Source organism: Haliotis rubra, unplaced genomic scaffold (genome assembly GCF_003918875.1).
Source record: "Haliotis rubra isolate DU_JTF1 unplaced genomic scaffold, ASM391887v1 Scf297, whole genome shotgun sequence".
NCBI classification, from domain to species: domain Eukaryota; kingdom Metazoa; phylum Mollusca; class Gastropoda; order Lepetellida; family Haliotidae; genus Haliotis; species Haliotis rubra.
In genome coordinates this window covers 1,189,108-1,216,204 of record NW_025766965.1, presented here as the reverse complement: position 1 = coordinate 1,216,204, position 27,097 = coordinate 1,189,108, and the positions used below count along the sequence as shown (strand labels likewise).

At 37.9% G+C, this 27,097-nt stretch overlaps 1 protein-coding gene across 1 annotated transcript; it reads right to left on the bottom strand.

Moving 5' to 3' along the window:
• Positions 1–5: 5 nt before the first annotated feature.
• LOC124282286 lies at positions 6–26,882 on the bottom strand. Its single transcript, XM_046718238.1, has 3 exons — positions 26,701–26,882; positions 1,657–1,710; positions 6–1,239 (listed from the first exon to the last, which is right to left on the bottom strand). Exons 2-3 carry the CDS (start codon positions 1,676–1,678, stop codon positions 44–46), a joined length of 1,218 nt encoding a protein of 405 aa, XP_046574194.1. The 5' UTR covers positions 1,679–1,710; positions 26,701–26,882; the 3' UTR covers positions 6–43.
• Between the last annotated feature and the right edge of the window lie 215 nt (positions 26,883–27,097).

Here is a 27,097-nt window from a genome sequence, read left to right as displayed (position 1 = left end):
TACAAGTGTCCTTTTTACATTGAAGTTTGCTGGAAGTGCTTGTTCATGTTTTACATAATATGCAGTGTCTTTTCAGCCTCAGAATCCAATCTTTCATCGACATCCTTTCACATACCATCTTATTTGACAAGTCCTTCACGAAATATGTCCTTGGTCCTTTCTTGTCATAAAACACAATTCCTTCAACATAGCCAACAGCTACTTGTAGAATGTATCGGTTTGTTGGTGAAACTGGGTGAAGCTTCAGTTTGACTAAATCTTGAGGTATTTCTGTAGTGAACCGACCACTAGCATAAAGCAGAGACGTATTTTGTGTTATTTTATCTGTCAGTTTTTTATAAAATGTTTCTTTGTCTATACCGATTTCAAAAACGTCCTTCGAAATATGTTTGAGATGGTATCCTTCAGCATCAACGATGTCGAATCCAACTCCAGTCAAGACCTTAGATCCTGTCTCTTCTATGGTACTTTCGGCTATTCCTACAAAAATAGAACCGCCTCCAAAATATTTTGAAAACGATGTAATATTGTCCTTTAGTTTTAGACCCGACCAAATGTAGTCAAAGACGCTGTCTTCATCACGTTCTAGTTGTAAAATCTTTTTTTGTTGAGGTTTAAATGCTTTATGTTCCACATGTCTTGACTCGTGAAATGTTTCTGTATCACCAGGCAGTTCCAATAACTTTGCTTTAGAATACCTTTCGCCGTCTTTATTTGACAAAAGAGAAACGATGTTCACTGTTGATGGATGTTCGTTTTCAATGTCATTCCGAACTTTCGTGTTAAAGTCCACTGTCGATATGGATTCAGTTTTACCTACTCTCAGGAGCACAAAGTCAGCATGGTCTTTGTAAACTTTAGAAGCGCTTAGCCATTCCCTCGTAAACACGTTCACGAACAATGAGCCATCTTCGATCAGCGCCGTTAATCCTTTGCTAATAAATTCATCAAAATATTCTAAGCATCTGTCACTTCTGTCTTGACCTTCAAGGTGAACAAGAATAGACCCCCCTTTACTGTTTCTCAGAGCAGCTGCGCGTGTCTTTATCAGATCGAGCACCTTACTTTTAGTCGGACTATTCTTTGCCTTGTGTTTCACCACTGAACGATTTGTATGTATTAAGAATATATTTGCATCGGACGATCTTTTGCAGTATTCCTTAGACACCCTTTCACAGTTCGCACATGCGTCTTCTTGGGTCACACCCTCACTGTCCACGGAGGTGGCAGTACATCGTCCTTGACAAAAATAGATACAAAGCGTATGAAAGGTTTGTTCGTTAAATAATGTTTTCATGTAAACAGTGATTATATATTATGCAATATTCATCGACACTTAATTCATTAAATATACAAATTTATTACTACATGATTTTCACTGGACGAGGTGAGATTATCAATGCTTTAGGGGAGTGTGACAAAAATAAAATTGAAAAGTTATCCGAGGTACAATGAGAGAACAGTTTCTGAATTGCTACATACTGACGAATGCTTACTTAGGGTCACACTTGCTCATCCTTTGGGGAACGCCTTGCACCATCAGTATTTAAAAGTGATTCACATTATGCGTTCAGTATCGTTGGAATCGTAAATTAACATTTATCACAGTTTTTTTTATCATTGTCATTTGTCGTGAATTATGTCTTTGTTCCTTACCTTCACAAAGATCTGAGGCCATACGCAGTTCATCTCCGTTCGGAAATGTTCACACTGAAAGATAAACGTATACGATCAAGGGTCTGAAATTAGAAGAAAAACACATCGCAGCTAAGTGTGGCCTGAATCCCAGATGAAATAAGGGTTGCCTGAATCCCAGATGAAATAAGTAAGTGTTGCCTGAAATCCAGATGAAATACGTAGGTGTTGCCTGAATCCAGATGAAATTTAAGAAAGTGTTGCCTGAATCCTAGATGAAATAAGTAAGTGTTGCCTGAATCCCAGATAAAATCAGTTAGTGCTGCCTGGATCCCAGATGAAATAAGTAAGTGTTGCTGGTCCCAGATGGAATAGGTAAGTGGTGCCTGAATCCAAGATGAAACAGGTGTTGCCTGAATCCCAGATGAAGTGAGTAAGTGTTGCCTTGGTTCCAGAAGAAAAAAGAGTTGCCTTAATCCCAGATGAAATACGTAAATGTTGCCTGAATCTCAGATGAAAACAAGAGTTGCCTGAAATCCAGATGAAGTACACAAGTGTTGCCTGAACCCAGATGAAGTTAAAGCAAGTGTTGCCTGAATCCTAGATAAAATAAGTAAGTGTTGTCAGAATCCCAGATGCAATAAATAAGTGTTGCCTGAGTTACCAAGATGATCAAATGTGTTGCCTGAATCCCAGATAAAACTGAATTCCAGATGAAATAGGTAAGCGTTCCCTGGATCCTAGATGAAGTCAGTGTTGACTGAATCGCAAATAAAGTGAGCAAGTGTTGCCTGAAATCAAGATGAAATAAGTAATTGTTGCCTGAATCTCAGATGAAAAAAAGAGTTCCCAGAAATCCAAACGAAATATGTAAGTGTTGCCTGAACCAAGATGAAATTTAAGTAAGGGTTGCCTGAATCCCAGATAAAATAAGTAAGTGTTGCCCGCATCCCACATGAAATAAGTAAGTGTTGCCTGAATCCCAGATGAAATAAGTAAGTGTTGCCTGAATCCCAGATGAAATATGCAAGTGTTGCCTGAACTCCAGATGAAAGAGGTAAGTGTTACCTGAATTCCAGATGAAATAGGTAAGTGTTGTCTGGATCCCAGTTGAAATAAATAAGTGTTGTCTGAATCTCAGATGGAATAAATAGGTGTTGCTTGAATCCCAGATAAAAATAATGTTGCCTGAATCCCACATGAAAAAAATATGTGTTGCCTGAATCCCAAATGAAGTGAGTAAGTTTTGCCTGAATCCCAGATGAAATAAAAGTGGTCCCTGAAATCCAGATAAAATAAGTAATTGTTTCCTGAATCCTAGATGAAATAGGTAAGTGTTGCCTGAATCCCAGGTATAATAAGTAAGTGTTGCCAGCGGAATCCCAGATAAAATAAGTAAGTGTTGCCTGAATGCCTGATGGAATAGGTAAGTGTTCCCTGAATCCCAGATGAAATAGGTGTTGCCTGAATCCCAGATGAAATAAGTAAGTGTTGTCTGAATCCTAAATGATATGGGTAATTGTTGCATGAATCCGAGATGAAAAAAAGTGTTGCAAGAATCCCAGATGGAATATGGTTTGCCTGAATCCCAGATGAAATTAGTGTTGCCTGAAATCAGATTAAATATGTGTTGCCTGAATCCCAGATCAAATTAGTGTTGCCTGATTCCAGATGAAATAAGTAGGTGTTACCTGGATCCCAGATGAAGTAAATAAGTGTTGCCTAAATCCCATATAAGAAACATAAGTGTTGCCCGAATCTCAAATGAAGTGAGTAGTCTTGCCTGAATCCAAGAAAAATAGGTGTTCCGTGAATCTCAGATGAAATAGGTAAGTGTTGCCTGAAATCCCAGATGAAGTCAGTGTTGACTGAATCCCAGATGAAATAGGTAAGTGCTGCCTGAATCCCAGATGAAATAGGTAAGTATGGCCTGAAGCCCAGATGAACAAAAGTCTTGCCTGAATCTCAGATAAAATATGTCTTGCCTAAATCCCAGAGAAATAGGTATGTGTTGTCTGAATCCCTGATAAAATAAGTGTTGCCTGAATCCTAGATGAAATAAGTAAGTGTTGCCTGAATCCTAAATGAAATAAGTAAGTGCTTGCCTGAATCCCCAGATAATATTAGTAAGTGCTGCCTGGATCGCAGATGAAAAAGTAAGTGTTGCCTAAATTCAAGATGGAATAAGTAAGTGTTGCCTGAATCCCAGATGAAATAAGTAATTTTTGCCTGATATCAGATGAAATAAGTTAGTGTTTCCTGAATCCAAGATGGAATATGTAAGGGCTGCCTGAAATCCCATATGAAAAGAGGTAAGTGTTGCCTGGATCCCAGATGAAATAAGTAAGTGCCTGAATCCTAAAATGAAATAAGTAAGTGTTGCCTGAATCCCAGATAATATTAGTAAGTGCTGCCTGGATCGCAGATGAAAAAAGTAAGTGTTGCCTAAATTCAAGATGGAAGAAGTAAGTGTTGCCTGAATCCCAGATGAAATAAGTAATTTTTTGCCAGCCTGGATATCAGATGAAATAAGTTAGTGTTTCCTGAATCCAAGATGGAATATGTAAGTGCTGCCTGAAATCCCATATGAAAGAGGTAAGTGTTGCCTGGATCCCAGATGAAATACGTAAGTGTTGCCTGAATCCCAATTGGGAATGTGTAAGTGTTGCCAGAAATCCAGATGAAATAGGTAAGTGTTGCCTGGATTCCAGATGAAATAAGTAAGTGTTATCTGGATCCCAGATGAAATAAGTAAGTGTTGCCTGAATCCCAGATGGAATAAATAGGTGTTCCTTGAATCCCAGATAAAATTAATGTTGCCTGAATCCCAGATGAAATAGGTAAGTGATGCCTGAAATCTCAGATGAAGTCAGTGTTGACTGAATCCCAGATGAAATAGGTAAGTGCTGCCTGAATCCCAGATGAAATAGGTAAGTGTGGCCTGAAGCCCAAATAAGTCTAGCCTGAATTCCAGATGAAATAGGTAAGCGTTGCTTGGATCCCAGATGGAAAAAGTAAGTGTTGCATGAATCCCAAATAAAGTGAGCAAGTGTTGCTTGAAATCAAGATGAAATAAGTAATTGTTGCCTGAATCTCAGATGAAACAAAGAGTTCCCTGAAATCCAAATGAAATATGTAAGTGTTGCCTGAACCAAGATGAAAGTTAAGTAAGTGTTGTCTGAATCCTAGATGAAATAATTAAGTGTTGCCTGAATCCCAGATAAAATAAGTATGTACTGCCTGGATCGCATACGAAATAAGTAAGTGTTGCCTTAATTCCGGATGAAATAAATAAGTGTTGCCTGAATCCCATAAGAAATAGGTGTTGCCCGCATCCCACATGAAATAAGTAAGTGTTGCCTGAATCCCAGATGAAATAAGTAAGTGTTGCCTGAATCCCAGATGAAATATGCAAGTGTTGCCTGAACTCCAGATGAAAGAGGTAAGTGTTACCTGAATTCCAGATGAAATAGGTAAGTGTTGTCTGGATCCCAGTTGAAATAAATAAGTGTTGTCTGAATCTCAGATGGAATAAATAGGTGTTGCTTGAATCCCAGATAAAAATAATGTTGCCTGAATCCCACATGAAAAAATATGTGTTGCCTGAATCCCAAATGAAGTGAGTAAGTTTTGCCTGAATCCCAGATGAAATAAAAGTGGTCCCTGAAATCCAGATAAAATAAGTAATTGTTTCCTGAATCCTAGATGAAATAGGTAAGTGTTGCCTGAATCCCAGGTATAATAAGTAAGTGTTGCCAGCGGAATCCCAGATAAAATAAGTAAGTGTTGCCTGAATGCCTGATGGAATAGGTAAGTGTTCCCTGAATCCCAGATGAAATAGGTGTTGCCTGAATCCCAGATGAAATAAGTAAGTGTTGTCTGAATCCTAAATGATATGGGTAATTGTTGCATGAATCCGAGATGAAAAAAAGTGTTGCAAGAATCCCAGATGGAATATGGTTTGCCTGAATCCCAGATGAAATTAGTGTTGCCTGAAATCCAGATTAAATATGTGTTGCCTGAATCCCAGATCAAATTAGTGTTGCCTGGATTCCAGATGAAATAAGTAGGTGTTACCTGGATCCCAGATGAAGTAAATAAGTGTTGCCTAAATCCCATATAAGAAACATAAGTGTTGCCCGAATCTCAAATGAAGTGAGTAGTCTTGCCTGAATCCAAGAAAAATAGGTGTTCCGTGAATCTCAGATGAAATAGGTAAGTGTTGCCTGAAATCCCAGATGAAGTCAGTGTTGACTGAATCCCAGATGAAATAGGTAAGTGCTGCCTGAATCCCAGATGAAATAGGTAAGTATGGCCTGAAGCCCAGATGAACAAAAGTCTTGCCTGAATCTCAGATAAAATATGTCTTGCCTAAATCCCAGAGAAATAGGTATGTGTTGTCTGAATCCCTGATAAAATAAGTGTTGCCTGAATCCTAGATGAAATAAGTAAGTGTTGCCTGAATCCTAAATGAAATAAGTAAGTGTTGCCTGAATCCCAGATAATATTAGTAAGTGCTGCCTGGATCGCAGATGAAAAAAGTAAGTGTTGCCTAAATTCAAGATGGAATAAGTAAGTGTTGCCTGAATCCCAGATGAAATAAGTAATTTTTTGCCTGGATATCAGATGAAATAAGTTAGTGTTTCCTGAATCCAAGATGGAATATGTAAGGGCTGCCTGAAATCCCATATGAAAGAGGTAAGTGTTGCCTGGATCCCAGATGAAATAAGTAAGTGTTGCCTGAATCCTAAATGAAATAAGTAAGTGTTGCCTGAATCCCAGATAATATTAGTAAGTGCTGCCTGGATCGCAGATGAAAAAAGTAAGTGTTGCCTAAATTCAAGATGGAAGAAGTAAGTGTTGCCTGAATCCCAGATGAAATAAGTAATTTTTTGCCTGGATATCAGATGAAATAAGTTAGTGTTTCCTGAATCCAAGATGGAATATGTAAGTGCTGCCTGAAATCCCATATGAAAGAGGTAAGTGTTGCCTGGATCCCAGATGAAATACGTAAGTGTTGCCTGAATCCCAATTGGAATGTGTAAAGTGCTTGCCAGAAATCCAGATGAAATAGGTAGAGTGTTGCCTGATTCCAGATGAAATAAGTAAGTGTTATCTGGATCCCAGATGAAATAAGTAAGTGTTGCCTGAATCCCAGATGGAATAAATAGGTGTTCCTTGAATCCCAGATAAAATTAATGTTGCCTGAATCCCAGATGAAATAGGTAAGTGATGCCTGAAATCTCAGATGAAGTCAGTGTTGACTGAATCCCAGATGAAATAGGTAAGTGCTGCCTGAATCCCAGATGAAATAGGTAAGTGTGGCCTGAAGCCCAAATAAGTCTAGCCTGAATTCCAGATGAAATAGGTAAGCGTTGCTTGGATCCCAGATGGAAAAAGTAAGTGTTGCATGAATCCCAAATAAAGTGAGCAAGTGTTGCTTGAAATCAAGATGAAATAAGTAATTGTTGCCTGAATCTCAGATGAAACAAAGAGTTCCCTGAAATCCAAATGAAATATGTAAGTGTTGCCTGAACCAAGATGAAAGTTAAGTAAGTGTTGTCTGAATCCTAGATGAAATAATTAAGTGTTGCCTGAATCCCAGATAAAATAAGTATGTACTGCCTGGATCGCATACGAAATAAGTAAGTGTTGCCTTAATTCCGGATGAAATAAATAAGTGTTGCCTGAATCCCATAAGAAATAGGTGTTGCCTGAATCCCAGTTGAAATCAGTAAATTTTTGCCTGGATATCAGATGAAATAAGTAGGTGTTGCCTGAATCCCAGATGAAAAAAAAAGTGTTGCCTGAAATCCAGATTAAATATGTGTTGCCTGAATCCCAGATCAAATTAGTGTTGCCTGGATTCCAGATGAAATAAGTAGGTGTTACCTGGATCCCAGATGAAGTAAATAAGTGTTGCCTAAATCCCATATAAGAAACATAAGTGTTGCCCGAATCTCAAATGAAGTGAGTAGTCTTGCCTGAATCCAAGAAAAATAAGTGTTCCGTGAATCTCAGATGAAATAGGTAAGTGTTGCCTGAAATCCCAGATGAAGTCAGTGTTGACTGAATCCCAGATGAAATAGGTAAGTGCTGCCTGAATCCCAGATGAAATAGGTAAGTATGGCCTGAAGCCCAGATGAACAAAAAGTCTTGCCTGAATCTCAGATAAAATATGTCTTGCCTAAATCCCAGAGAAATAGGTATGTGTTGTCTGAATCCCTGATAAAATAAGTGTTGCCTGAATCCTAGATGAAATAAGTAAGTGTTGCCTGAATCCTAAATGAAATAAGTAAGTGTTGCCTGAATCCCAGATAATATTAGTAAGTGCTGCCTGGATCGCAGATGAAAAAAGTAAGTGTTGCCTAAATTCAAGATGGAATAAGTAAGTGTTGCCTGAATCCCAGATGAAATAAGTAATTTTTTGCCTGGATATCAGATGAAATAAGTTAGTGTTTCCTGAATCCAAGATGGAATATGTAAGGGCTGCCTGAAATCCCATATGAAAGAGGTAAGTGTTGCCTGGATCCCAGATGAAATAAGTAAGTGTTGCCTGAATCTAAAATGAAATAAGTAAGTGTTGCCTGAATCCCAGATAATATTAGTAAGTGCTGCCTGGATCGCAGATGAAAAAAGTAAGTGTTGCCTAAATTCAAGATGGAAGAAGTAAGTGTTGCCTGAATCCCAGATGAAATAAGTAATTTTTTGCCTGGATATCAGATGAAATAAGTTAGTGTTTCCTGAATCCAAGATGGAATATGTAAGTGCTGCCTGAAATCCCATATGAAAGAGGTAAGTGTTGCCTGGATCCCAGATGAAATACGTAAGTGTTGCCTGAATCCCAATTGGAATGTGTAAGTGTTGCCAGAAATCCAGATGAAATAGGTAAGTGTTGCCTGGATTCCAGATGAAATAAGTAAGTGTTATCTGGATCCCAGATGAAATAAGTAAGTGTTGCCTGAATCCCAGATGGAATAAATAGGTGTTCCTTGAATCCCAGATAAAATTAATGTTGCCTGAATCCCAGATGAAATAGGTAAGTGATGCCTGAAATCTCAGATGAAGTCAGTGTTGACTGAATCCCAGATGAAATAGGTAAGTGCTGCCTGAATCCCAGATGAAATAGGTAAGTGTGGCCTGAAGCCCAAATAAGTCTAGCCTGAATTCCAGATGAAATAGGTAAGCGTTGCTTGGATCCCAGATGGAAAAAGTAAGTGTTGCATGAATCCCAAATAAAGTGAGCAAGTGTTGCTTGAAATCAAGATGAAATAAGTAATTGTTGCCTGAATCTCAGATGAAACAAAGAGTTCCCTGAAATCCAAATGAAATATGTAAGTGTTGCCTGAACCAAGATGAAAGTTAAGTAAGTGTTGTCTGAATCCTAGATGAAATAATTAAGTGTTGCCTGAATCCCAGATAAAATAAGTATGTACTGCCTGGATCGCATACGAAATAAGTAAGTGTTGCCTTAATTCCGGATGAAATAAATAAGTGTTGCCTGAATCCCATAAGAAAAAAAAAGTGTTGCCAGAAATCCAGATGAAATAAGCAATTGTTGCCTGAATCCTAAATGAAATAAGTAAGTGTTGCCTGAAATCCAGATGAAATATGTACGTTTTGCCTGGATCCCAGATGAAAAAAAGTGTTGCCTGAAATCAAGATTAAATACGTAAGTGTTGCCTGAAATCAAGATGAAAGTTAAGTAAGTGTTGCCTGAATCCCAGATGGAATAAGTAAGTGTTGCCTGAATCCCAGATTAAAACAAGTGTTGCCTGAAATCCAGATGAAATAAATAATTGTTGCTTGAATCCCAGATGAAATAGGTGTTGCCTGAATCCCAGATAAAAAAATAAGTAAGCGTTGCCTGGATCCCAGATAAAATAAGTAATTGTTGCCTGAATCCCAGATGAAATAAGTAAGTGTTGCCTGAATCCCAGATGGAATATGTAATTGTTGCCTGAACTCCAGATGAAAGAGGTAAGTGTTGCCTGGATTCAAGATGAAATAGGTAAATGTTGCCTGAATCCCAGATGGAATAAATAGGTGTTGCTTGAATCCCAGATAAAATTAATGTTGCCTGATTCCAAGAAAAATAAGTGTTGCCTGAATATCAGATGAAATAAGTAAGTGTTGCCTGAGTCCCAGATGGAATATGTGTTGCCTGAATCCCAGATGAAATAGGTAAGTGCTGCCTGAATCCCAGATGAAATAGGTTAGTGTGGCCTGAAGCCCAAATAAGTCTAGCCTGAATTCCAGATGAAATAGGTAAGCGTTGCTTGGATCCCAGATGGAAAAAGTAAGTGTTGCATGAATCCCAAATAAAGTGAGCAAGTGTTGCTTGAAATCAAGATGAAATAAGTAATTGTTGCCTGAATCTCAGATGAAACAAAGAGTTCCCTGAAATCCAAATGAAATATGTAAGTGTTGCCTGAACCAAGATGAAAGTTAAGTAAGTGTTGTCTGAATCCTAGATGAAATAATTAAGTGTTGCCTGAATCCCTGATAAAATAAGTATGTACTGCCTGGATCGCATACGAAATAAGTAAGTGTTGCCTTAATTCCGGATGAAATAAATAAGTGTTGCCTGAATCCCATAAGAAATAGGTGTTGCCTGAATCCCAGTTGAAATCAGTAAATTTTTGCCTGGATATCAGATGAAATAAGTAGGTGTTGCCTGAATCCCAGATGAAAAAAAAAGTGTTGCCAGAAATCCAGATGAAATAAGCAATTGTTGCCTGAATCCTAAATGAAATAAGTAAGTGTTGCCTGAAATCCAGATGAAATATGTACGTTTTGCCTGGATCCCAGATGAAAAAAAGTGTTGCCTGAAATCAAGATTAAATACGTAAGTGTTGCCTGAAATCAAGATGAAAGTTAAGTAAGTGTTGCCTGAATCCCAGATGGAATAAGTAAGTGTTGCCTGAATCCCAGATTAAAACAAGTGTTGCCTGAAATCCAGATGAAATAAATAATTGTTGCTTGAATCCCAGATGAAATAGGTGTTGCCTGAATCCCAGATAAAATAAGTAAGTGTTGCCTGGATCCCAGATAAAATAAGTAATTGTTGCCTGAATCCCAGATGAAATAAGTAAGTGTTGCCTGAATCCCAGATGGAATATGTAATTGTTGCCTGAACTCCAGATGAAAGAGGTAAGTGTTGCCTGGATTCAAGATGAAATAGGTAAATGTTGCCTGAATCCCAGATGGAATAAATAGGTGTTGCTTGAATCCCAGATAAAATTAATGTTGCCTGATTCCAAGAAAAATAAGTGTTGCCTGAATATCAGATGAAATAAGTAAGTGTTGCCTGAGTCCCAGATGGAATATGTGTTGCCTGAATCCAAGATGAAATTAGTGTTGCCTGAAATCCAGATGAAATATGTGTTGCCTGAATCCCAGATGAAATTAGTGTTGCCTGGATTCCAGATGAAATAAGTAAGTGTTACCTGGATTCCAGATGAAGTAAATAAGTGTTGCCTGAATCCCACATATAAAATAAGTGTTGCCTGAATATCAGATGAAATAGGAAAGTGTTGCCTGAAATCCCAGATGAAGTCAGTGTTGCCTGAATCCCAGATGAAATAAGTAAGTGTTGCCTGAATCCCAGATGAAATAAGTAAATTTTTGCTTCGATATCAGATGAAATACGTAATTGTTGCCTGAATCCTAGATGAAATAAGTAAGTGTTGCCTGAATCCCAGATAAAATAACTAAGTGTTGCCTGGCTCCCAGATGAATTAAGTAAGTGTTGCCTCAATTCCAAATGAAATCAAAGTGTTGCCTGAATTCCATATGAAATAAGTAATTGTTGCCCGAATCTTAGATGAAATAAGTAAGTGTTGCCTGAATCTCATATGAAATAGGTGTTGCCTGAATTCCAGATGAAATTAGTAAATTTTGGCCTGGATATAAGATGAAATAAGTAAGTGTTGCCTGAATCCCAGATAAAATAGGTATGTGTTGCCTGAATCCCAGATGAAATAAGTAAGTGTTGACTAAATCCCAGATGGAATATGTAAGTGTTGCCTGAACTCCAGATGAAATAGGTAAGTGTTGCCTGGATCCCAGATGAAATAAGTAAGTGTTGACTGAATCCCAGATGAAATAAATAAGTGTTGCCTGAATCCCAGATGGAATAAATAGGTGTTGCTTGAATCCCAGATAAAAATAATGTTGCCTGAATCCCAAATGAAATGAGTAAGAGTTGCCTGAATCCAAGATAAAATAAGTAAGTATTGTCTGGATCCCAGATGAAATAAGTAAGTGTTGCCTGAATCCCACATAGAATAGGTAAGTGTTGCCTGAATCCCAGATGAAATAGGTGTTGCCTGAATCCCAGATGGAATAAGTAAGTGTTGCCCGATGCTCAGACGTCCAGAGAAAAGCATTGGCTTCATACTGCTTTGTATATCGATACTTTATGGATGACAAACCAAAATACGAGAAGAACAAATAGTTACATCACAATAAGATAGTAATTCATAAATACAAGCTCATGACACAACCGCAAATTAGTTTAGCAGACATTTGGGGTTAACGTGGATTTCAAATGTATATCTCCTATTGTTAGTGCAAATAACCAGTACTGGGTGAGCCACCTGAGATACATCAACTGACAACGCGTCCGACAACAAGTGCCGACCAGTGCGACCTAATTTTCAAATTTCGGTTTCGGTTTCAAGGAGGTTTTGATGGTCACATTACTTAGCAGGAAGTGAACTCAAACACTGATCAACTAAGATATAATAGAGTACCAATACTTGATTGAATGGTTATAGAATACTGGGTGAGACACCTGAGATACATCAACACACACAGTCCGACAACAAGTGCCGGCCAGTGCGACCTAATTTTCAAATTTCGGTTTCGGTTTCAAGGAGGTTTGGATGGTGACATTACTCACAGGAAGTGAACTCAAACACTGATAAACTAAGATATAATACAAATACTTACGACTGAACAGTTTCGTGATCTGCGGGGAAGAAGTGTGATTTGCACACTGTTTAGATCCAGTCAAAAGCAAGACCCAAATAACTACACTTGAGAGAGCGGTCATGTGATCTAAATTTCAAGGTTCATTTCTCTTGAACCCCTCAAATCGTTCATACGTGTGTGAACGTCTTCGAGCCGATCTAGGTCATGTTAACTTTTGCCGGAACTACTTTTCGTTTTTTTCCAGGATACTCTCTGTCCAGCTGGCCACAGGAACGAAGCCAGTATTCGTTCATACAATAGGTCCATTTCAAATGACAAAAAGCACCAAGTGAGCACAGTTTTGTAAAATCTGACTGACAACGCGTCCGACAACAAATGCCGGCCAGTGCGACCTAATTTTCAAGTTTCGGCTTCGGTTTCAAGGAACCCCAATGGTCTTACTGCAAGTGGTGATGCTGTTGGTAGGAATGGTACATTCCGAATGTTAGTTCCGAAGGCACATACCAAAGGGGCTCATGGGATAGAATGGCGGCCACAATACATGTACGCAGACTAACAGAATACACAACGTTATCCCGATAACAGTACTGGACCCGGTTGTATCAAACTTTAATAAAGCTTTAATCGTTAATTAAACTATGATTAGTAAATCACTGATTATCTTCAGTTGCATGAAATCCTTAATAAAGGAATCCCTTCATTAATCCATCATTAAGCTAATGAAGGTTTGGGGGTAATATTAACTCATCATTAGCTGTATCAACATGACAGACGACATACTGTACCATCAACTTCGACGTCGGAGAAAAGAGAAACATTTTCGTGAAGGGATTAATTAACCCCCACCGGGTGCCACAGGGACATATATGTCCTTCCTCTTTATATAACCCTCACTTTGAAGTTCAATAACGTTCTAAATATATCACATATTTATATACAAATATACTTCACAGTTTTGAATTCTGCGGGAAATTCCCTGTTTCTTGATACCATCCACTATTAAATGAGACAAAACTAAAATGCTTAAAATAACCTTTCAAAATAGACTTCGTCGTGTCGCCATTTTTGACACAATATGTAATCGCGATTCAGAGAGTTATTTGCTGTAAGTTTTGAAATGTGAAAATTTGACAATTACTGGGAATATAGAATTTCAAAAATAGCATAGCAATGAACACTGATATCAGTTTTTCATAAAATCACTAATGGGGACGGTGGGGTAGCCTAGTGTGTAAAGCGTTCGCTCGTCACGCCGAAGGCCCGGGTTCGATTCCCCAAATGGGTTAAATGTTTGAAGCCCATTTCTGGTGTCCCCCGCCGTGATATTGCTGGAATATTGCTAAAAGCGGCGTAAAATCAAACTCACTCACTCACTAATGATAATTCTGAAACGTTGCCGATGAACCTAGAATCGGTTGGGGTGTTTTCTAAAATACACCTACACAAACGCCGAAGTGAGTTTTCCGACATATTGGATACTGTTAAGAAAATCATGTTTCGCGAAGGCCGGTTTTGAGACGCCTATTACATCACGTATATTTCATATTCAGCTGCGAGAAATACACCACTGAATTCCCTATACATTTTGGAATCAAATTACAAATGGTCTTTGTCACCAATACCAACTGTCTAGATGAAATGAAACGAAAGATATTGGGGTGAAAACGAACATTGTACTCGGAAGATTGCACTTGTTTGAAATGAAAACAAAGAAAGAATCCGATTTTACACTGCGTAGCATTTTCTGGAATTGTCCGACACCCAGCCGTCCATTCTTTGCTTGCAATGGATCAATATCTTTAGAATATGCATGGAAAGAGTATCGTGCCAAGAAACAGGAAATTAAAAACAGATACAATGCAATGATTTGATAATTCATAAGAATTTATCAAGGTTTCCATGCAGCGTGACGCCATGACTGATGCAAAATAACGCAGAACGACAACGGTAATTATCAACATTTCTGGCTTCTCTTATTTATCCACTGAAAACTATAAAAACATATAACAATACACAGAGAGCGAGAATAATTCTGATTACTTACATCACATATTTATGTACAAATGATCCCTGAATCAAGGGAAGAGTACTCGCCAAGTTCTGTGTACCCTTGTCAGCGAAGTCGCAATTTTGTAAGAAATCGGTCAGCGATAGTGATGTCATACGTCAACATTGTTGCACATATTAGGAAATTTCTTTGAGGTGAAGGTCGGCTGAACAAGAGTAAACACAGTCTGACAACAGAATGGACTGTGAGGATGGCTTTAAAGTGGTGTCTTCAGGGAGGAAGCGAATCGGTCGTATACCGGATGGTTCTTCTAAGAAAGCTTGTGTTGTCAAGCAACCACCTACTACCTCTCATGCGTGGTCAGATCTCACCTTCGTTTATGATGAGCCAGTTCAGATGAAGTCAACCACTGTCATCATTAAGGCAGATGTTGATGATGATGATAATTCTCCAACCCTTTGTCAACTGATGACCCAGCGGGCTTTGGCTAGAGCTCTGGCTAAGGTTACAACTGAGATAGATAGTGTTAAGCGGATGGCCAGGGGTGATGTTTGTGTAACAACTAAATCCGTTGAGGCAGCCCATAAGCTTATGCAAATTACAGAACTTGCTGAACATTATGTTACACCGTATGAGCCTGAGTCACTAATGAGATCTCGAGGAGTTATTTATGGTATCGACCTTGATGTTGAGATGAGTGAAATTGAGGAAGAAATAAAACCTGTTTTGCCTCTACTATACTCTGCGGTGCGTCTGACTCGTGGACCTGATAAAATCCCTACTAAATCTGTTTTGCTCACGTTTGTTGGTCAGTCTTTACCAGATCATGTCGTCCTTTTCTTCCAGAGATTTCCAATCCGTATCTATGTTCCCCCTGCACTGCGCTGCTTTAAATGTCAGTCCTTTGGCCACGTCTCTGCTAAGTGTAGGAGCACTCATCATGTTTGCGCTAAATGTGGAGGGAAGCACAAATATGAGGAATGCAATGAGAGTTCTCTTAAATGTAAAAACTGTGGTGAAGCTCACTCTGCTGCATACAGAGGTTGTCTTAAATATCAAGAAGCGGTCCAAATCCAGAAAGTTAGAGTTGAGGGGAAACTTTCTTATTCTCAGGCTGTTCGAAAGGTGCGCGGAGAATCAGATGTTGTTAAGGTTCCAATGGTTCAAAAACCACCACCCGTTGCTCAACCACAGTCTCCGGTTGTTCCCATTCCTGATGTGGTATCTCGTCCTGTCATGGTGACAGCAAGTACGCAGACTGACACCCAAGAGGTTGAATGTCAGACTGACTCTCTTACTGATCTTCTGCATGACACTTCTTGTACACCTCTGTTCAACAATGTCTCTCCAGTTGATTTTCTCAATTTTGTTATTTGCCTAGTTGCCAACCTTGGAACGAATCGTGCCTTCAAGTCTGATGGTCTACAGACGATAGCATCAGCTGCACATTCTCTGCTGGGGTTAAAGTTGTCATCTGAGGATCTGACGAGCATGGTTAAGGGTCAACAATGGAAGTCATAATCCTTATTATGGCTCTCTTAATCCTTCAGTGGAATGCTAGATCTATTAATGCTAATGGTCCAGGGTTTAAAGTTTTTGTCAACAATCTTGATCCCATGCCAGATGTTATATGTCTTCAGGAGACGTTTTGAATCCTAATCAGCGATTCCGTTGGGAAGGATATGTCTGTTCACGTAAAGACCGTCCGATCGGGTCAAGAGGGTGGTTGTGCTATACTCATAAAGGATTCGTTATCATTTAGTGAACTTAGGTTGCCACAGTCCGAAATAGAAGCAGAATGCAGTCACTATCCATTTGAAGGATATGAGATCGGTCTCGATTTTAATATCTACAATAAAGCTCATGCTTCCAGTGATGATTACATTTCTCTTTGAATGTGTCAGATAATCTTAAAGTATTATGTGGTGATTTTAATAGTCATCATCCGTTGTGGGGAGCTGTTAAGTTGGATGTTGGAGGTAAGGCCATTGAGACACTCCTTGATGAACAGAATCTTTTCCTTCTGAATGATGGCTCTATGACCCGGTATGACTTGGCTTCTGCTTCATTTTCAGCCCTGGATTTGACCATTGTCAGTCCACAACTAGCTCCACACTGTGATTGGGAAGTGTATTTTTTGGGATTCTTTTGGCAGTGATCCTTATCCTGTGTTTACCAGCTTTCAACTTGACCCGATAATTGAATTAAGAGAAACAGCTCAGCGATGGACTTTCTCTAAAGCCGACTGGTCTGCATTTACTGCTTTGTGCTCTGACACTATCACGCCAGCTATAAATTCGCTTGACCTTGAACAGTTTCATAACTGCTTTGTTTCTAACATTATTAACGCTGCTACTAGAACCATAGGCAGAAGTTCAGGTAAACGTCCTCTTTAAACCGCCAGTATGTTGGTGGACGGATGCGTGTCAATCAGCACATGATGCTAGGAAGAGGGCAAAAAACTGGTTGAAAAATCAGCTTTACCATCTGATTCTTGATAGAGTTTCGGCGTGCTTCCGCTTTCCTCAAACGAACTGTTACTGAAGCTAAACGTTGGTCTTGGTCTAAGTACACAAGTTCCATAAACAAACATACACCTCTTTCTCAGGTATGGAGAAAAGTGTAGAAATTCTTTCTGGTAGTTCCTGTTCTAAACGTGCTATTCCATCTATTGGTAAAGACACACCAGCAACAACAAATATTGACAAGAGTAATGCACTGGCAAAGTCCTTTTCAAAAGTATCTAGTACAGATAACTTTAATTCAGACTTCCGGCTCATTAAAAAGTCACTTGAATCAGAGTATTCAGATATCTTACATTGTCCCACACATCATATCGCAGACTACATTTCTTTATTTAGTTTGCAGGAATTAAGGAATGCCATCTCTGGACGTAAAAATACCTCTCCAGGTGACGATTTATTGTGTTATGATATTGTCAAACATCTGCCAATTATCAGCCCAATGACACTATGCTTTTACTTTTTAATCACATTTGGTTTGAAAGCAAACTTCCCATTTCTTGGAAAAGGCAATTGTAGTTCCTATTCCAAAACCTGGTAAAGATCCTACTCAGAGCCACATCCTACAGGCCTATTGCTCTTACCTCCAACATGTTTACAAAAAATAATGGAGAGAATGGTAAAATAACCGCGTCTGGTTTACTTCATGGAAAAAGAACAATCTCTTTTCAGGTGTCCAGTCAGGCTTTCGAAAAAAACAGATCTTGTGCTGATCATTTAGTGCGACTTGAAACCGAAATTAAAAAGGCACTAGGGAGCATTGAATATCTACTGGCTGTTTTCATGGACATTGAGAAAGCCTATGACATGTTATGGAAGGACGGTTTGCTAGTAATAAAACTGTATAAGCTTGGAGTTAGTGGCCGCATGCTTGACTGGATAAAAAGATTTCTTGAGGGATAGAACTATACAAGTTCGCATTGGAACTTCTCTGTCGGATGTATACATGTTAGAGAATGGAACACCTCAAAGGTAGTGTTATCAGCCCAACCTTATTTAATGTTATGATTAATGACCTGTGTTTGAGAATATCAGTGAAATGGTCGAAACATCACAGTTTGCAGATGATGGAGCGTTGTGGAAACGGTCCAGTAATTTTGACACTATTCTTTAACGGCATTCAACAACAATCTCTTCCATCTTGTACAGACTTGGTGTGTCCATTGGGGTTTTAAGATTTCAGCTTCTAAATCGTCTGCAATCATTTTACTCAGGAAGAAGATTCCACATAATTCAAAATTGGTTTTGTGCGGGTTCTCCTTTGGAGTTGTGGATAAAGTCAAGTTTTGGGACTCTGGTTTGATAAGAGGCTTGCCACTGAAACCTCATATATGAGACTATTTGATTCAGAAATGCACTAAAGTCCTGAACCTTCTGAAAGTATTTCCAGTACCAAATGGGGTGCAGACAGGACGTGTTTATTATTACTGTTGTATCATTGCCCAGCTCCTTAGATCACGACTTGATTTCGGCTGTATCAAGCCTATGGATCTACATGTGCTACACAAAGGCAAGACTAGCTGTTGTTCAGTCAAAAGCCCTACGAATATGCCTTGGAGCATTTAGAACTACCCCTGTTGAGGCTCTCCATGTTGAATCTGGTGAGACTGCCTTTAGATCTCAGACGTGAACTGTTAGAAGTTCGGTACATGCTTAAATGAAATCTTTGGAGATGAAACACCCTACTTCAGCTGTATTGGGAGATTGTGTTGAGTATTTCCTAGATCCTTGGAAAGACGGCATGGGGCATTATGGGATGCGTTCTCAGAGAACTGCTTTCCATCATAATGTACGTGATGTTGCCATAGCTGATGTTAGTGTTTTGCCAAAGAAGCCACCATGGTTGCTTGACCTTCCATCAGTTTATCTTGACGTTCTGGAACAAAAGCAAATAAATCTGATCCGGCGCCTCTTGTTAAGCTCTTGCCGAGCAACATATCCGAAGTTTACAGTGGATCAATGCAATGCAGATTTACACTGATGGATCAAAATTCTCAGTGTCCGGTCGTGTTGGTGCAGGGTTCTTCATAGCCACTGATAAAAGAGAAATATCTCTACGATTAGCTGATCACTTATCTGTATTCTCTGCTGAACTTGCAGCAATCATTGAAGCTTTGCGGTGGATTCATTTTTTGAGACCTGTATCAGCGGTCATTTTCAGTGATTCTTTCAGTTCTTTACAAGCAATCCAGACAGGTACCTCCTCAGCAAGGCAAGACTTGATCAATATTATCCTTCATCTTTTTAATGAATTAAGTATAGACCTGTTAGATGTTGAGTTTTCATGGATACCAGCTCATGTTGGAATCTTTGGAAATGAAAAAGCTGATCATTTGGCAAAAGCTGCATTAGATTTTGATGTCTCAAGAACAGGATGAGACAATATTGCCCTCCTGCAGAATTATGCACCGTCAGTAAGACCCATGCGCAAGCGAAATGGCAACAGAGATGGACCTCATCCTTAAAGGACGCCATCTTTATGGCATTGGAGCCTTATATAGCTAAAGCAAAATTATCTAGAAACAATCGTAGAGAAGAGGTTCTTTTAACCAGACTTCGTCTTGGGCATTGTGGTCTTGGTGCATATCTAAACATTATTAATAATGATATTCCTACAAAGTGCACAGTGTGTAATCAGGTAGATGATGTTGCTCATTTTTTACTGCATTGTCAAAATATGTAACTCATCGTAAAAGGCGATGGTGGGATCTTTGACAGCGCTTAATATTGACCTCTCCTTTACTGGATTGTTGTGTACAAGTAATATCACTCGCAATGATGTTCAGAATGTCATTCTTGCTTACATTAAAGCTTGTGGCAGCTTTACTACTTTGTAAACATGTATAAACGTAGCAAACCTTTATGATGGGCAAGGTGTAAATGGGCCCAGTTGCCCGAACACCTATCAAACTTTCAATTATCCATCCATCTATCCAGCCCAATCCTTTCGATTACACTGTCAGTATTATGATGTGTATTTTGCGTATAGTTCAGATACTTTTTCATGAAACTGACTTCAGTATCTACATTTAGTTTTGTTCAATATCATATCATACGTGGATATAGGGTATACATTCTATATTTTTTGAAAGTTTTTGATTGTTTGAATAATATTTACATAAGAAATTGACACATTTAGTGTAGTAGACCATATTCTGTCTGAAAACACTTTTTATTTGCATTTTGAAACATGTTGTTCCATTTTGTATTGATTTCTTTGGACGTTCTATTGCTTACCCCAATGCTATTGAGCTAAGACGTTATTTTGTCCCATATCTGCTTCTTTTTTGTCATTAGTAATGGAGTTAGTCAGTTTGCTGTTTAACACACTGATATGATCTTCAACCAGGCCTGTATTTCACAACTTTCGAACTTTTTACTGCGATTTCTGACGGCAGCCATTATGCAGACTATAGGGCCCGTAAGTCTCGCGAGGCGCTACTTCCGCTACTAGATTTCCGGTGACAAGCGAATACGCAAGAACCAGTTGTGGTGCCAAATTGCGCGACCGCCTAATATGACCTTACTAGACCGGACCAAGTGTACTACCATGCTTGGCTGTCACAGCTGGTGACAGTCGTGATAATTGGATCATTTGGGGACGATAAGATCGAAAAATTATTATTCCTTCAAGGATTATCGGTTCCTTACTGACAACCGACAACCATGAGTCAATTCGAAACCATATGAGTACCTTTCTTTAGCTATAATATATTTTGACAACCAAGTGCAGTTCTATCGCTAAACGTGTTTCTTTTCAGTATCGCGGACAGTGTTTGTCACAAAACATATTTCGGGAATCAATGACATGGTTAACGTAAAATGCATTTGAGTAATATGTATTTATATTGAATTAATAAAACTATTAATTAATATACTGCAATTCATAAAACAGCCATGTGTTACCAACTTTATCAAGTTGATGTTCTATTCATATTTGGCCACATTGACTCTGTCATTTCCCTTTTTCAATAAAGTATGTAATTCCAAATTAGAATATTTTTGTTTTTTTAATTTGTTATTTATTTTCTAAATACATTTGTTCTGCTTCAGCACTATTTTAGTTACTACTCCAAATTAAATGCTATTTTGTACATATTCAATATATTTATATTTGTTAGGAAATAGTTTCTAACAAATATCAATATTGATAATAATACAAAATAGTTTTAATTTGGAATAGTTAAAATATTCAATAACGACAATTGGCTTTATGCAATGTAAAAATGCATGTGTATAAATACTTGAGGTACTCATATAAATACTTGTAAACTAGTTGTTAGGCTTAATAATTTTACTCTTTTCCAAGTCCAAGGGATGACTTTATGCCAGTTCAGGTGACAGAATGACTCAAAAGATACATGAAATAAAATTGTTTGTTGTTTTGCAAATGTGAAAGAAAATGCATTATAAATTTTACTTTGGATAGATGACAGGGATCTGCATGTGTCAAATTGTTTCTTTGCCATGCTGTAAATATACTGATAATGATATATTGAATACAGGAGTTGGGATGGAGACCTTCGACATTTTCAGGATTATTATCCATTTTCTGAATTTAGAATGGGCCACTGCCCTTGTATCAATAGTGAACTTCAAAATTTTAATGGGGCATTTTTTTATTCTAATGTTTCAAATGGCCACTGTCTTTCCCAATGCCTGGTATAAAAGCAGTTCTTGTAACATAATTTTTTTTATAAATATATGAACTTTCCCATTTATGGTGACGTTTTGATTCATTAATACAAGTCATAGTGTCACAAATCAATCAACAGCTCGACAAAATAACCTTTGATGGCATGGTTACAATTATTTTGGTTACTACTGTGAGATATTCAAAAGAAAATGTGAAAACCCTCAGGCATATGAATATTCATCATGAAGCAATTATTTATCAAATTATGTAAACATTATTATAGAAGTGATTTATAAAAACTGGTTGTTGCACAATATTTATTACACTTTGTACTGGATGTCTTGGGGTGAGTGTACAATGTACTATGATCTAAAGTACATGAGTGTTACTTAGTTCTTGGTTATGCAGGGGTGAAGTTCTGCTATGCTGTAAGCAAAAATATGAAGCAGCACACAGCACCTTCAAGTCACAATTGGCAAAAAATGCAAGACCAAATACACTCAAAATTTGGAGTAATCACTCAAAGACATTTCCTGTATTGTAAAATATACTGATCAATACATGGGGAAACTAAATGTGCATATATACTATGTCATGACTGTAGATTCTGCAGACACTGGCTGATAGCAGCATGAGTATGACTACTTGTCATGTAATATAGTGTTTTCACCCGTGTATTTAGTAACTTACATATTCCAAATATTCTGCCAATGAGGCCAAGGTTGGTAACTGGCATTCCATATTTTCCACTATACAGTTAGACCAATATGTTTTAAAATAATGGAAAAGAATAATGTGTACTGGTTATTGTGCTATGAACCAGTGTTGTAATCTTACAGCAAATAAAAACAAAGAATTTCATATTTCAACAAAATTCCATGTCATGTAGAATCACATGCCTATGCCATTGATTAAGTTTAACTTTTCATTTGAAAGCATGTTTTTTCATGGAAACTGGAGTAGTAGGGTAACATTGCTGCTCTCCCAAGCATTATGTTGCTGGAATATTGCTAAAAGTAGTGTAAAACCCAACTCTCTCACTTGGAAACCTTTGCTATATACACTGAAAATCTAATCTCCTACATCCATCGTTCTATATTTACTGTCAAATCAATATCATGGCTAAAAGCAGAAATCTTCCAAACCATTAAATTTGTGCTTGCTTTATCCACACTTAAAAAAACAATAAACAAGTTTTAGAACTATTCTGCAAGTTTATTCCAAAGACATAATTACTCATAACATATCAAACATTCTTTGCATTTCCCAGATGCTAAACCTGAAAAAATACTGTAACAGTATCATCTGGAATACAAATGTTCTTTCATGGTCATTCATCTAAATTCTCACTGAATTATCTGAGAGTCCCAAGATGTCACAAGACTTTCCAAAACACCTTGCTGGTTACAAGCATTTCCTGTTCAGCAAGTTTCCAAAGGATGATCGTGGGGCTTTAATATGTTTTATAACTGTACATACAACATTTCAATGACTTGTTGTTTCTTCATTTGCAATGTATATTGCTTGACCACCAGATGTTAAAGAGAAATCTGAAGATCTGTTTCAGTTTGTGTTGCTCTTGATGTCAATGGTAATTGTGGTGATAAAGAAACCTATTCCTCCTTCTTTCTCCTCTTAAAGATGTGCATCTGTTCCAACTGAAAAAATACATAACACGTTAGACCAAGTATGATATACTTAATAAAATGTAAACACTAAAACAGTTCCTTACAATGTTGACATCAAGATATTGATGATAAATTAAGCATGTGGATGTTATGTTTGTGGCTGAACATGCTGCACCATAACCAAATGCTAAATGGGGTTGTAATAATATATTAATCAAGCTCATATTACAGAATACATTTGTGAGAGACACCTATTCAGAGCTATTGGTATCAATCAAAGTGTGGATATAATCATCATTGTTTACGCACTATTAAATTATTATTTAATTCATTACATTTATTTTTAGAATTACACCTGGATTTTCATTGCACATTAAGTTATCTTCTGGATAATTCCAACTGCAAGATACTTTATTTATTAACACAGTTTTGGGTACACATGCATTATACCGGATACATGCCTGTCATATTTTATTAGGGTCCTCTCCGGGGACAATAAAATCCCACTGAAAGATATCAAATGCAATCAAACTTGATTAACTAATCTGCACACATGTCAACTCCACCCTTACTGTGCGTGCCATGCTTAAACAATACCAGCCTTTAAATGAAAACAAAGAAATCCATGTAACAAACTTACCTCGACTAATGAATGGGCCAGCCTGAAGACGACGCTGTGACAACTCTGCATCTGTTTGGCAAATATTCACGTGCTGTTCATGCAACATTGCCTTAGTGTTTTAGCAGTCAATGTTACATGGCATAGGTTTATGATTCACACAGCCAGTGTCGAGTATGATTATCCACGGCATACCCAATGTAACAGTGTTATCGCCATTGCCGAAAAACGTTGTTTGTCACCGGAAGAACTAAACAACGTAATCTCTCGCGAAGTGCCGTGACCTACTTACGGGCCCTATAGATGAGTGGTTACCTGCAATGCATCATGGATAATAATTAGGGGATTCCCCTAAGTTAATCATGGTTTAATGACGGGACCTATATTAGAGGCATACTTAGTTAATGGGTGTTTAAATAAGGGTTTAAACAACCGTATTTAAACACTTCATTAACTAATCAAACATTAAGAATTTAATTAATGACTAGTGTTTAATTGATGATTACATAATTACGTGTTGATACAACCGGGTCCAGGACATGAACCTGAGAATATGGTTGAAACTTGGTGTCAGAAGTGGGATCATTTACATTGTGAGAGAAAGCTGAATAGTGTAGATTTAATGAAGAGTTTGTCTGGAAAATTTCAAGGACTGTACGCTGCAACATGGCGGGACTTCCAAAACGACCTGGACCCAGTTGTATCAACGCGTAATTATGTAATCATCAATTAAACACTAATCATTGATTAAATTCTTAATGTTTGATTAGTTAATGAAGTGGTTGGAAAAAAGGTTAGACTTTATTGTGTGGGTATTGATTTTGCCAAGGCATTCATTCATTTGTGTGAGATGTGTTAGGGTACGGGAAGGTTGTTATTTGGAATTGAATGGGCTGTTTTGAAGAATAGTGATACATTTTCTGAAAATCAAGGTAGTAATTAACTGACTCGTTAGTTGGAAGAATATGTTTGGATGGAGGAGCTATTTTTCAAACGGGAGAAATTATTGTGTAATCTATCACAACTACGAAAACCAGATAAAAATTGAATTATACATTGCGCTTACAACGAATCACCCCGTAAAGGTTCAACGTGGATTCGTCTTTTTCAGGACAAACCAGTTAGGGGCGTTCATTAGGTTGCGCTCGTTAGTGCATAGTACTGAATCGTATTGATTTACATGCTGCTTAGGTCATGATGACACAGATGTATAGATAGAAACAACACTACTGCACTGCAGGCCCGTCGCCGAAATACCAGTTGTGCGGGCGACGCTATATAAAACAAATAACTAAGTAACTAACTGCACTGCAAGCGGACTAACAAACAAATGATAAGTGTCTGCCAGCGGAGACCATACAATATATCTGTCTTCTAAGCGTGTTGCAATCATAGTGAATACTGTTACAGCATGGAGCAGGAGAGATATCATTACATGTTTAAAATTTTATTATGAATATATTACTTTTCGTGTGCATCGTAAGAGCTGAGGTTGTTGTGGACTGACTGTGTGAAATTGTTAAATATTAAGGTTGTCAGATCACTATTTTATATCTGTTCTGCCATCTGTATCTACAGAAGACGTAAACTGTTTCTGTAATATATTTTTTTATTCTGTATATGCTTTAGTCAATAAAACTTTAGATACACAACATTGATTAAACCAGGACGAACAATTACGGGGACACCTAATGTCAGATGTCGTGTCAGGCAGTTTATATCTGATGATATCAGGCCTCGTTATATCCTGGTCTGTCACCATGTTATCAAATACAGGGGTTGTATCCCATAACCCCTACAATTAGTTAAAACAACACACGGCATTTACCTGTCTGGCATAATGAACTGACCCAAAGAGAGATTAGTGCATAGAGTACACAGATGAGATCAAGGGAGGGATTAAACTGTTCTTTAGTGTTTTGTGTCAAGGAAATTTGGGATTAGCTAAAAGTTGTTTTAGTTTCATGATGAAAGATAAACCCCTAGTGAGTAGAACAATTTTACAAATTGGATAATGTGTAGGTTGTTAAATGTTGAAATTAAGTTGTTTTAGTGCCATGATAAAAGATACTTAGTATTATTGAGAAGTGGAGGGAAATGAGAAGGTGAGACGAGAAAGTAAATTGAGATAGTTCGGTATAGTATATAGCTGTTGACAACAAACTAACATAGCATCAACATGGCTGGTCTGCGTAATGTTGAGTTTGTTTGTGCCCGGGAGAGGTAGCCGCCACCACTTGACACAAATGACTATGTTAACATTGAATGTTAACAATTAATTGTTAATGTCCAACAAAGAATCATGATGACGAATTATTGTTAATTCTTATTAAAATCTTGATGATGACAAATGATGATCACTTTTCATTAAAATCATTCTCTCAACCTTTTAGTTGTGTGTTGTTATGTCTCTTAAGTGGATTAGTCCATTGTGTGGAATAGGTAACAGGCAGTGGATTAACAGTGCAACAGACCGTAAACTATGTTGTTATAAGCTGTAGGGGTAGTGGCATGTAGGGGTAATGGGGGATTACCAATACAGGCTATAACTCAAACAGTCGAGTAGGTGCCAAGCTGTGTCACAATAATAAACAGGCATCTGTTACAACTACATGCAATCGAATATACAGTAAACACGAGTATTACATGAAATTTTGAATGATCATGGACCACTTCCACCAGAACCAAATTAATTGATAATTTAATATACTTACAGATAGTCCGCGATGTGTGATTCACATACATATGTAGGTGAGTCGGTTGTTCAGAGCGCCTGCGCCTGCGTATACCTGCTAGTTACGTAATGTTTACCCGGAACGGTATCCATAACAGGAGACTGTGTTCCAGTAAACGGTTGTTCATCAGATGTGGATCGATGAGTATAGTACACACGTTAGTGTTGTTGTGCAACGGTATGGTTAAAACAATTTGTGTGTCTATAAAAATAGCCCTTACGTATATGCATGTATACAGATACATACGTTCTAGGGCCGTGCAATATTACCGGTAAACCGGTATATACCGGTACAGTATCTCGCGATACGATTATCGCGATATAGTTCAGATTCTGCAATATACTGGGTGATCCAGAGTTAGCTCCTTTTGAATTAT

Excerpts from the sequence above, each read along its gene's own strand:
- LOC124282286 (XM_046718238.1), bottom strand. The coding sequence starts at position 1,678 with ATGGCCTCAGATCTTTGTGAAG. Across the intron at positions 1,240-1,656 it reads GGCCTCAGATCTTTGTGAAG|GACGATGTACTGCCACCTCC; the intron begins GTAAGGAACAAA and ends ATTTTTGTCAAG.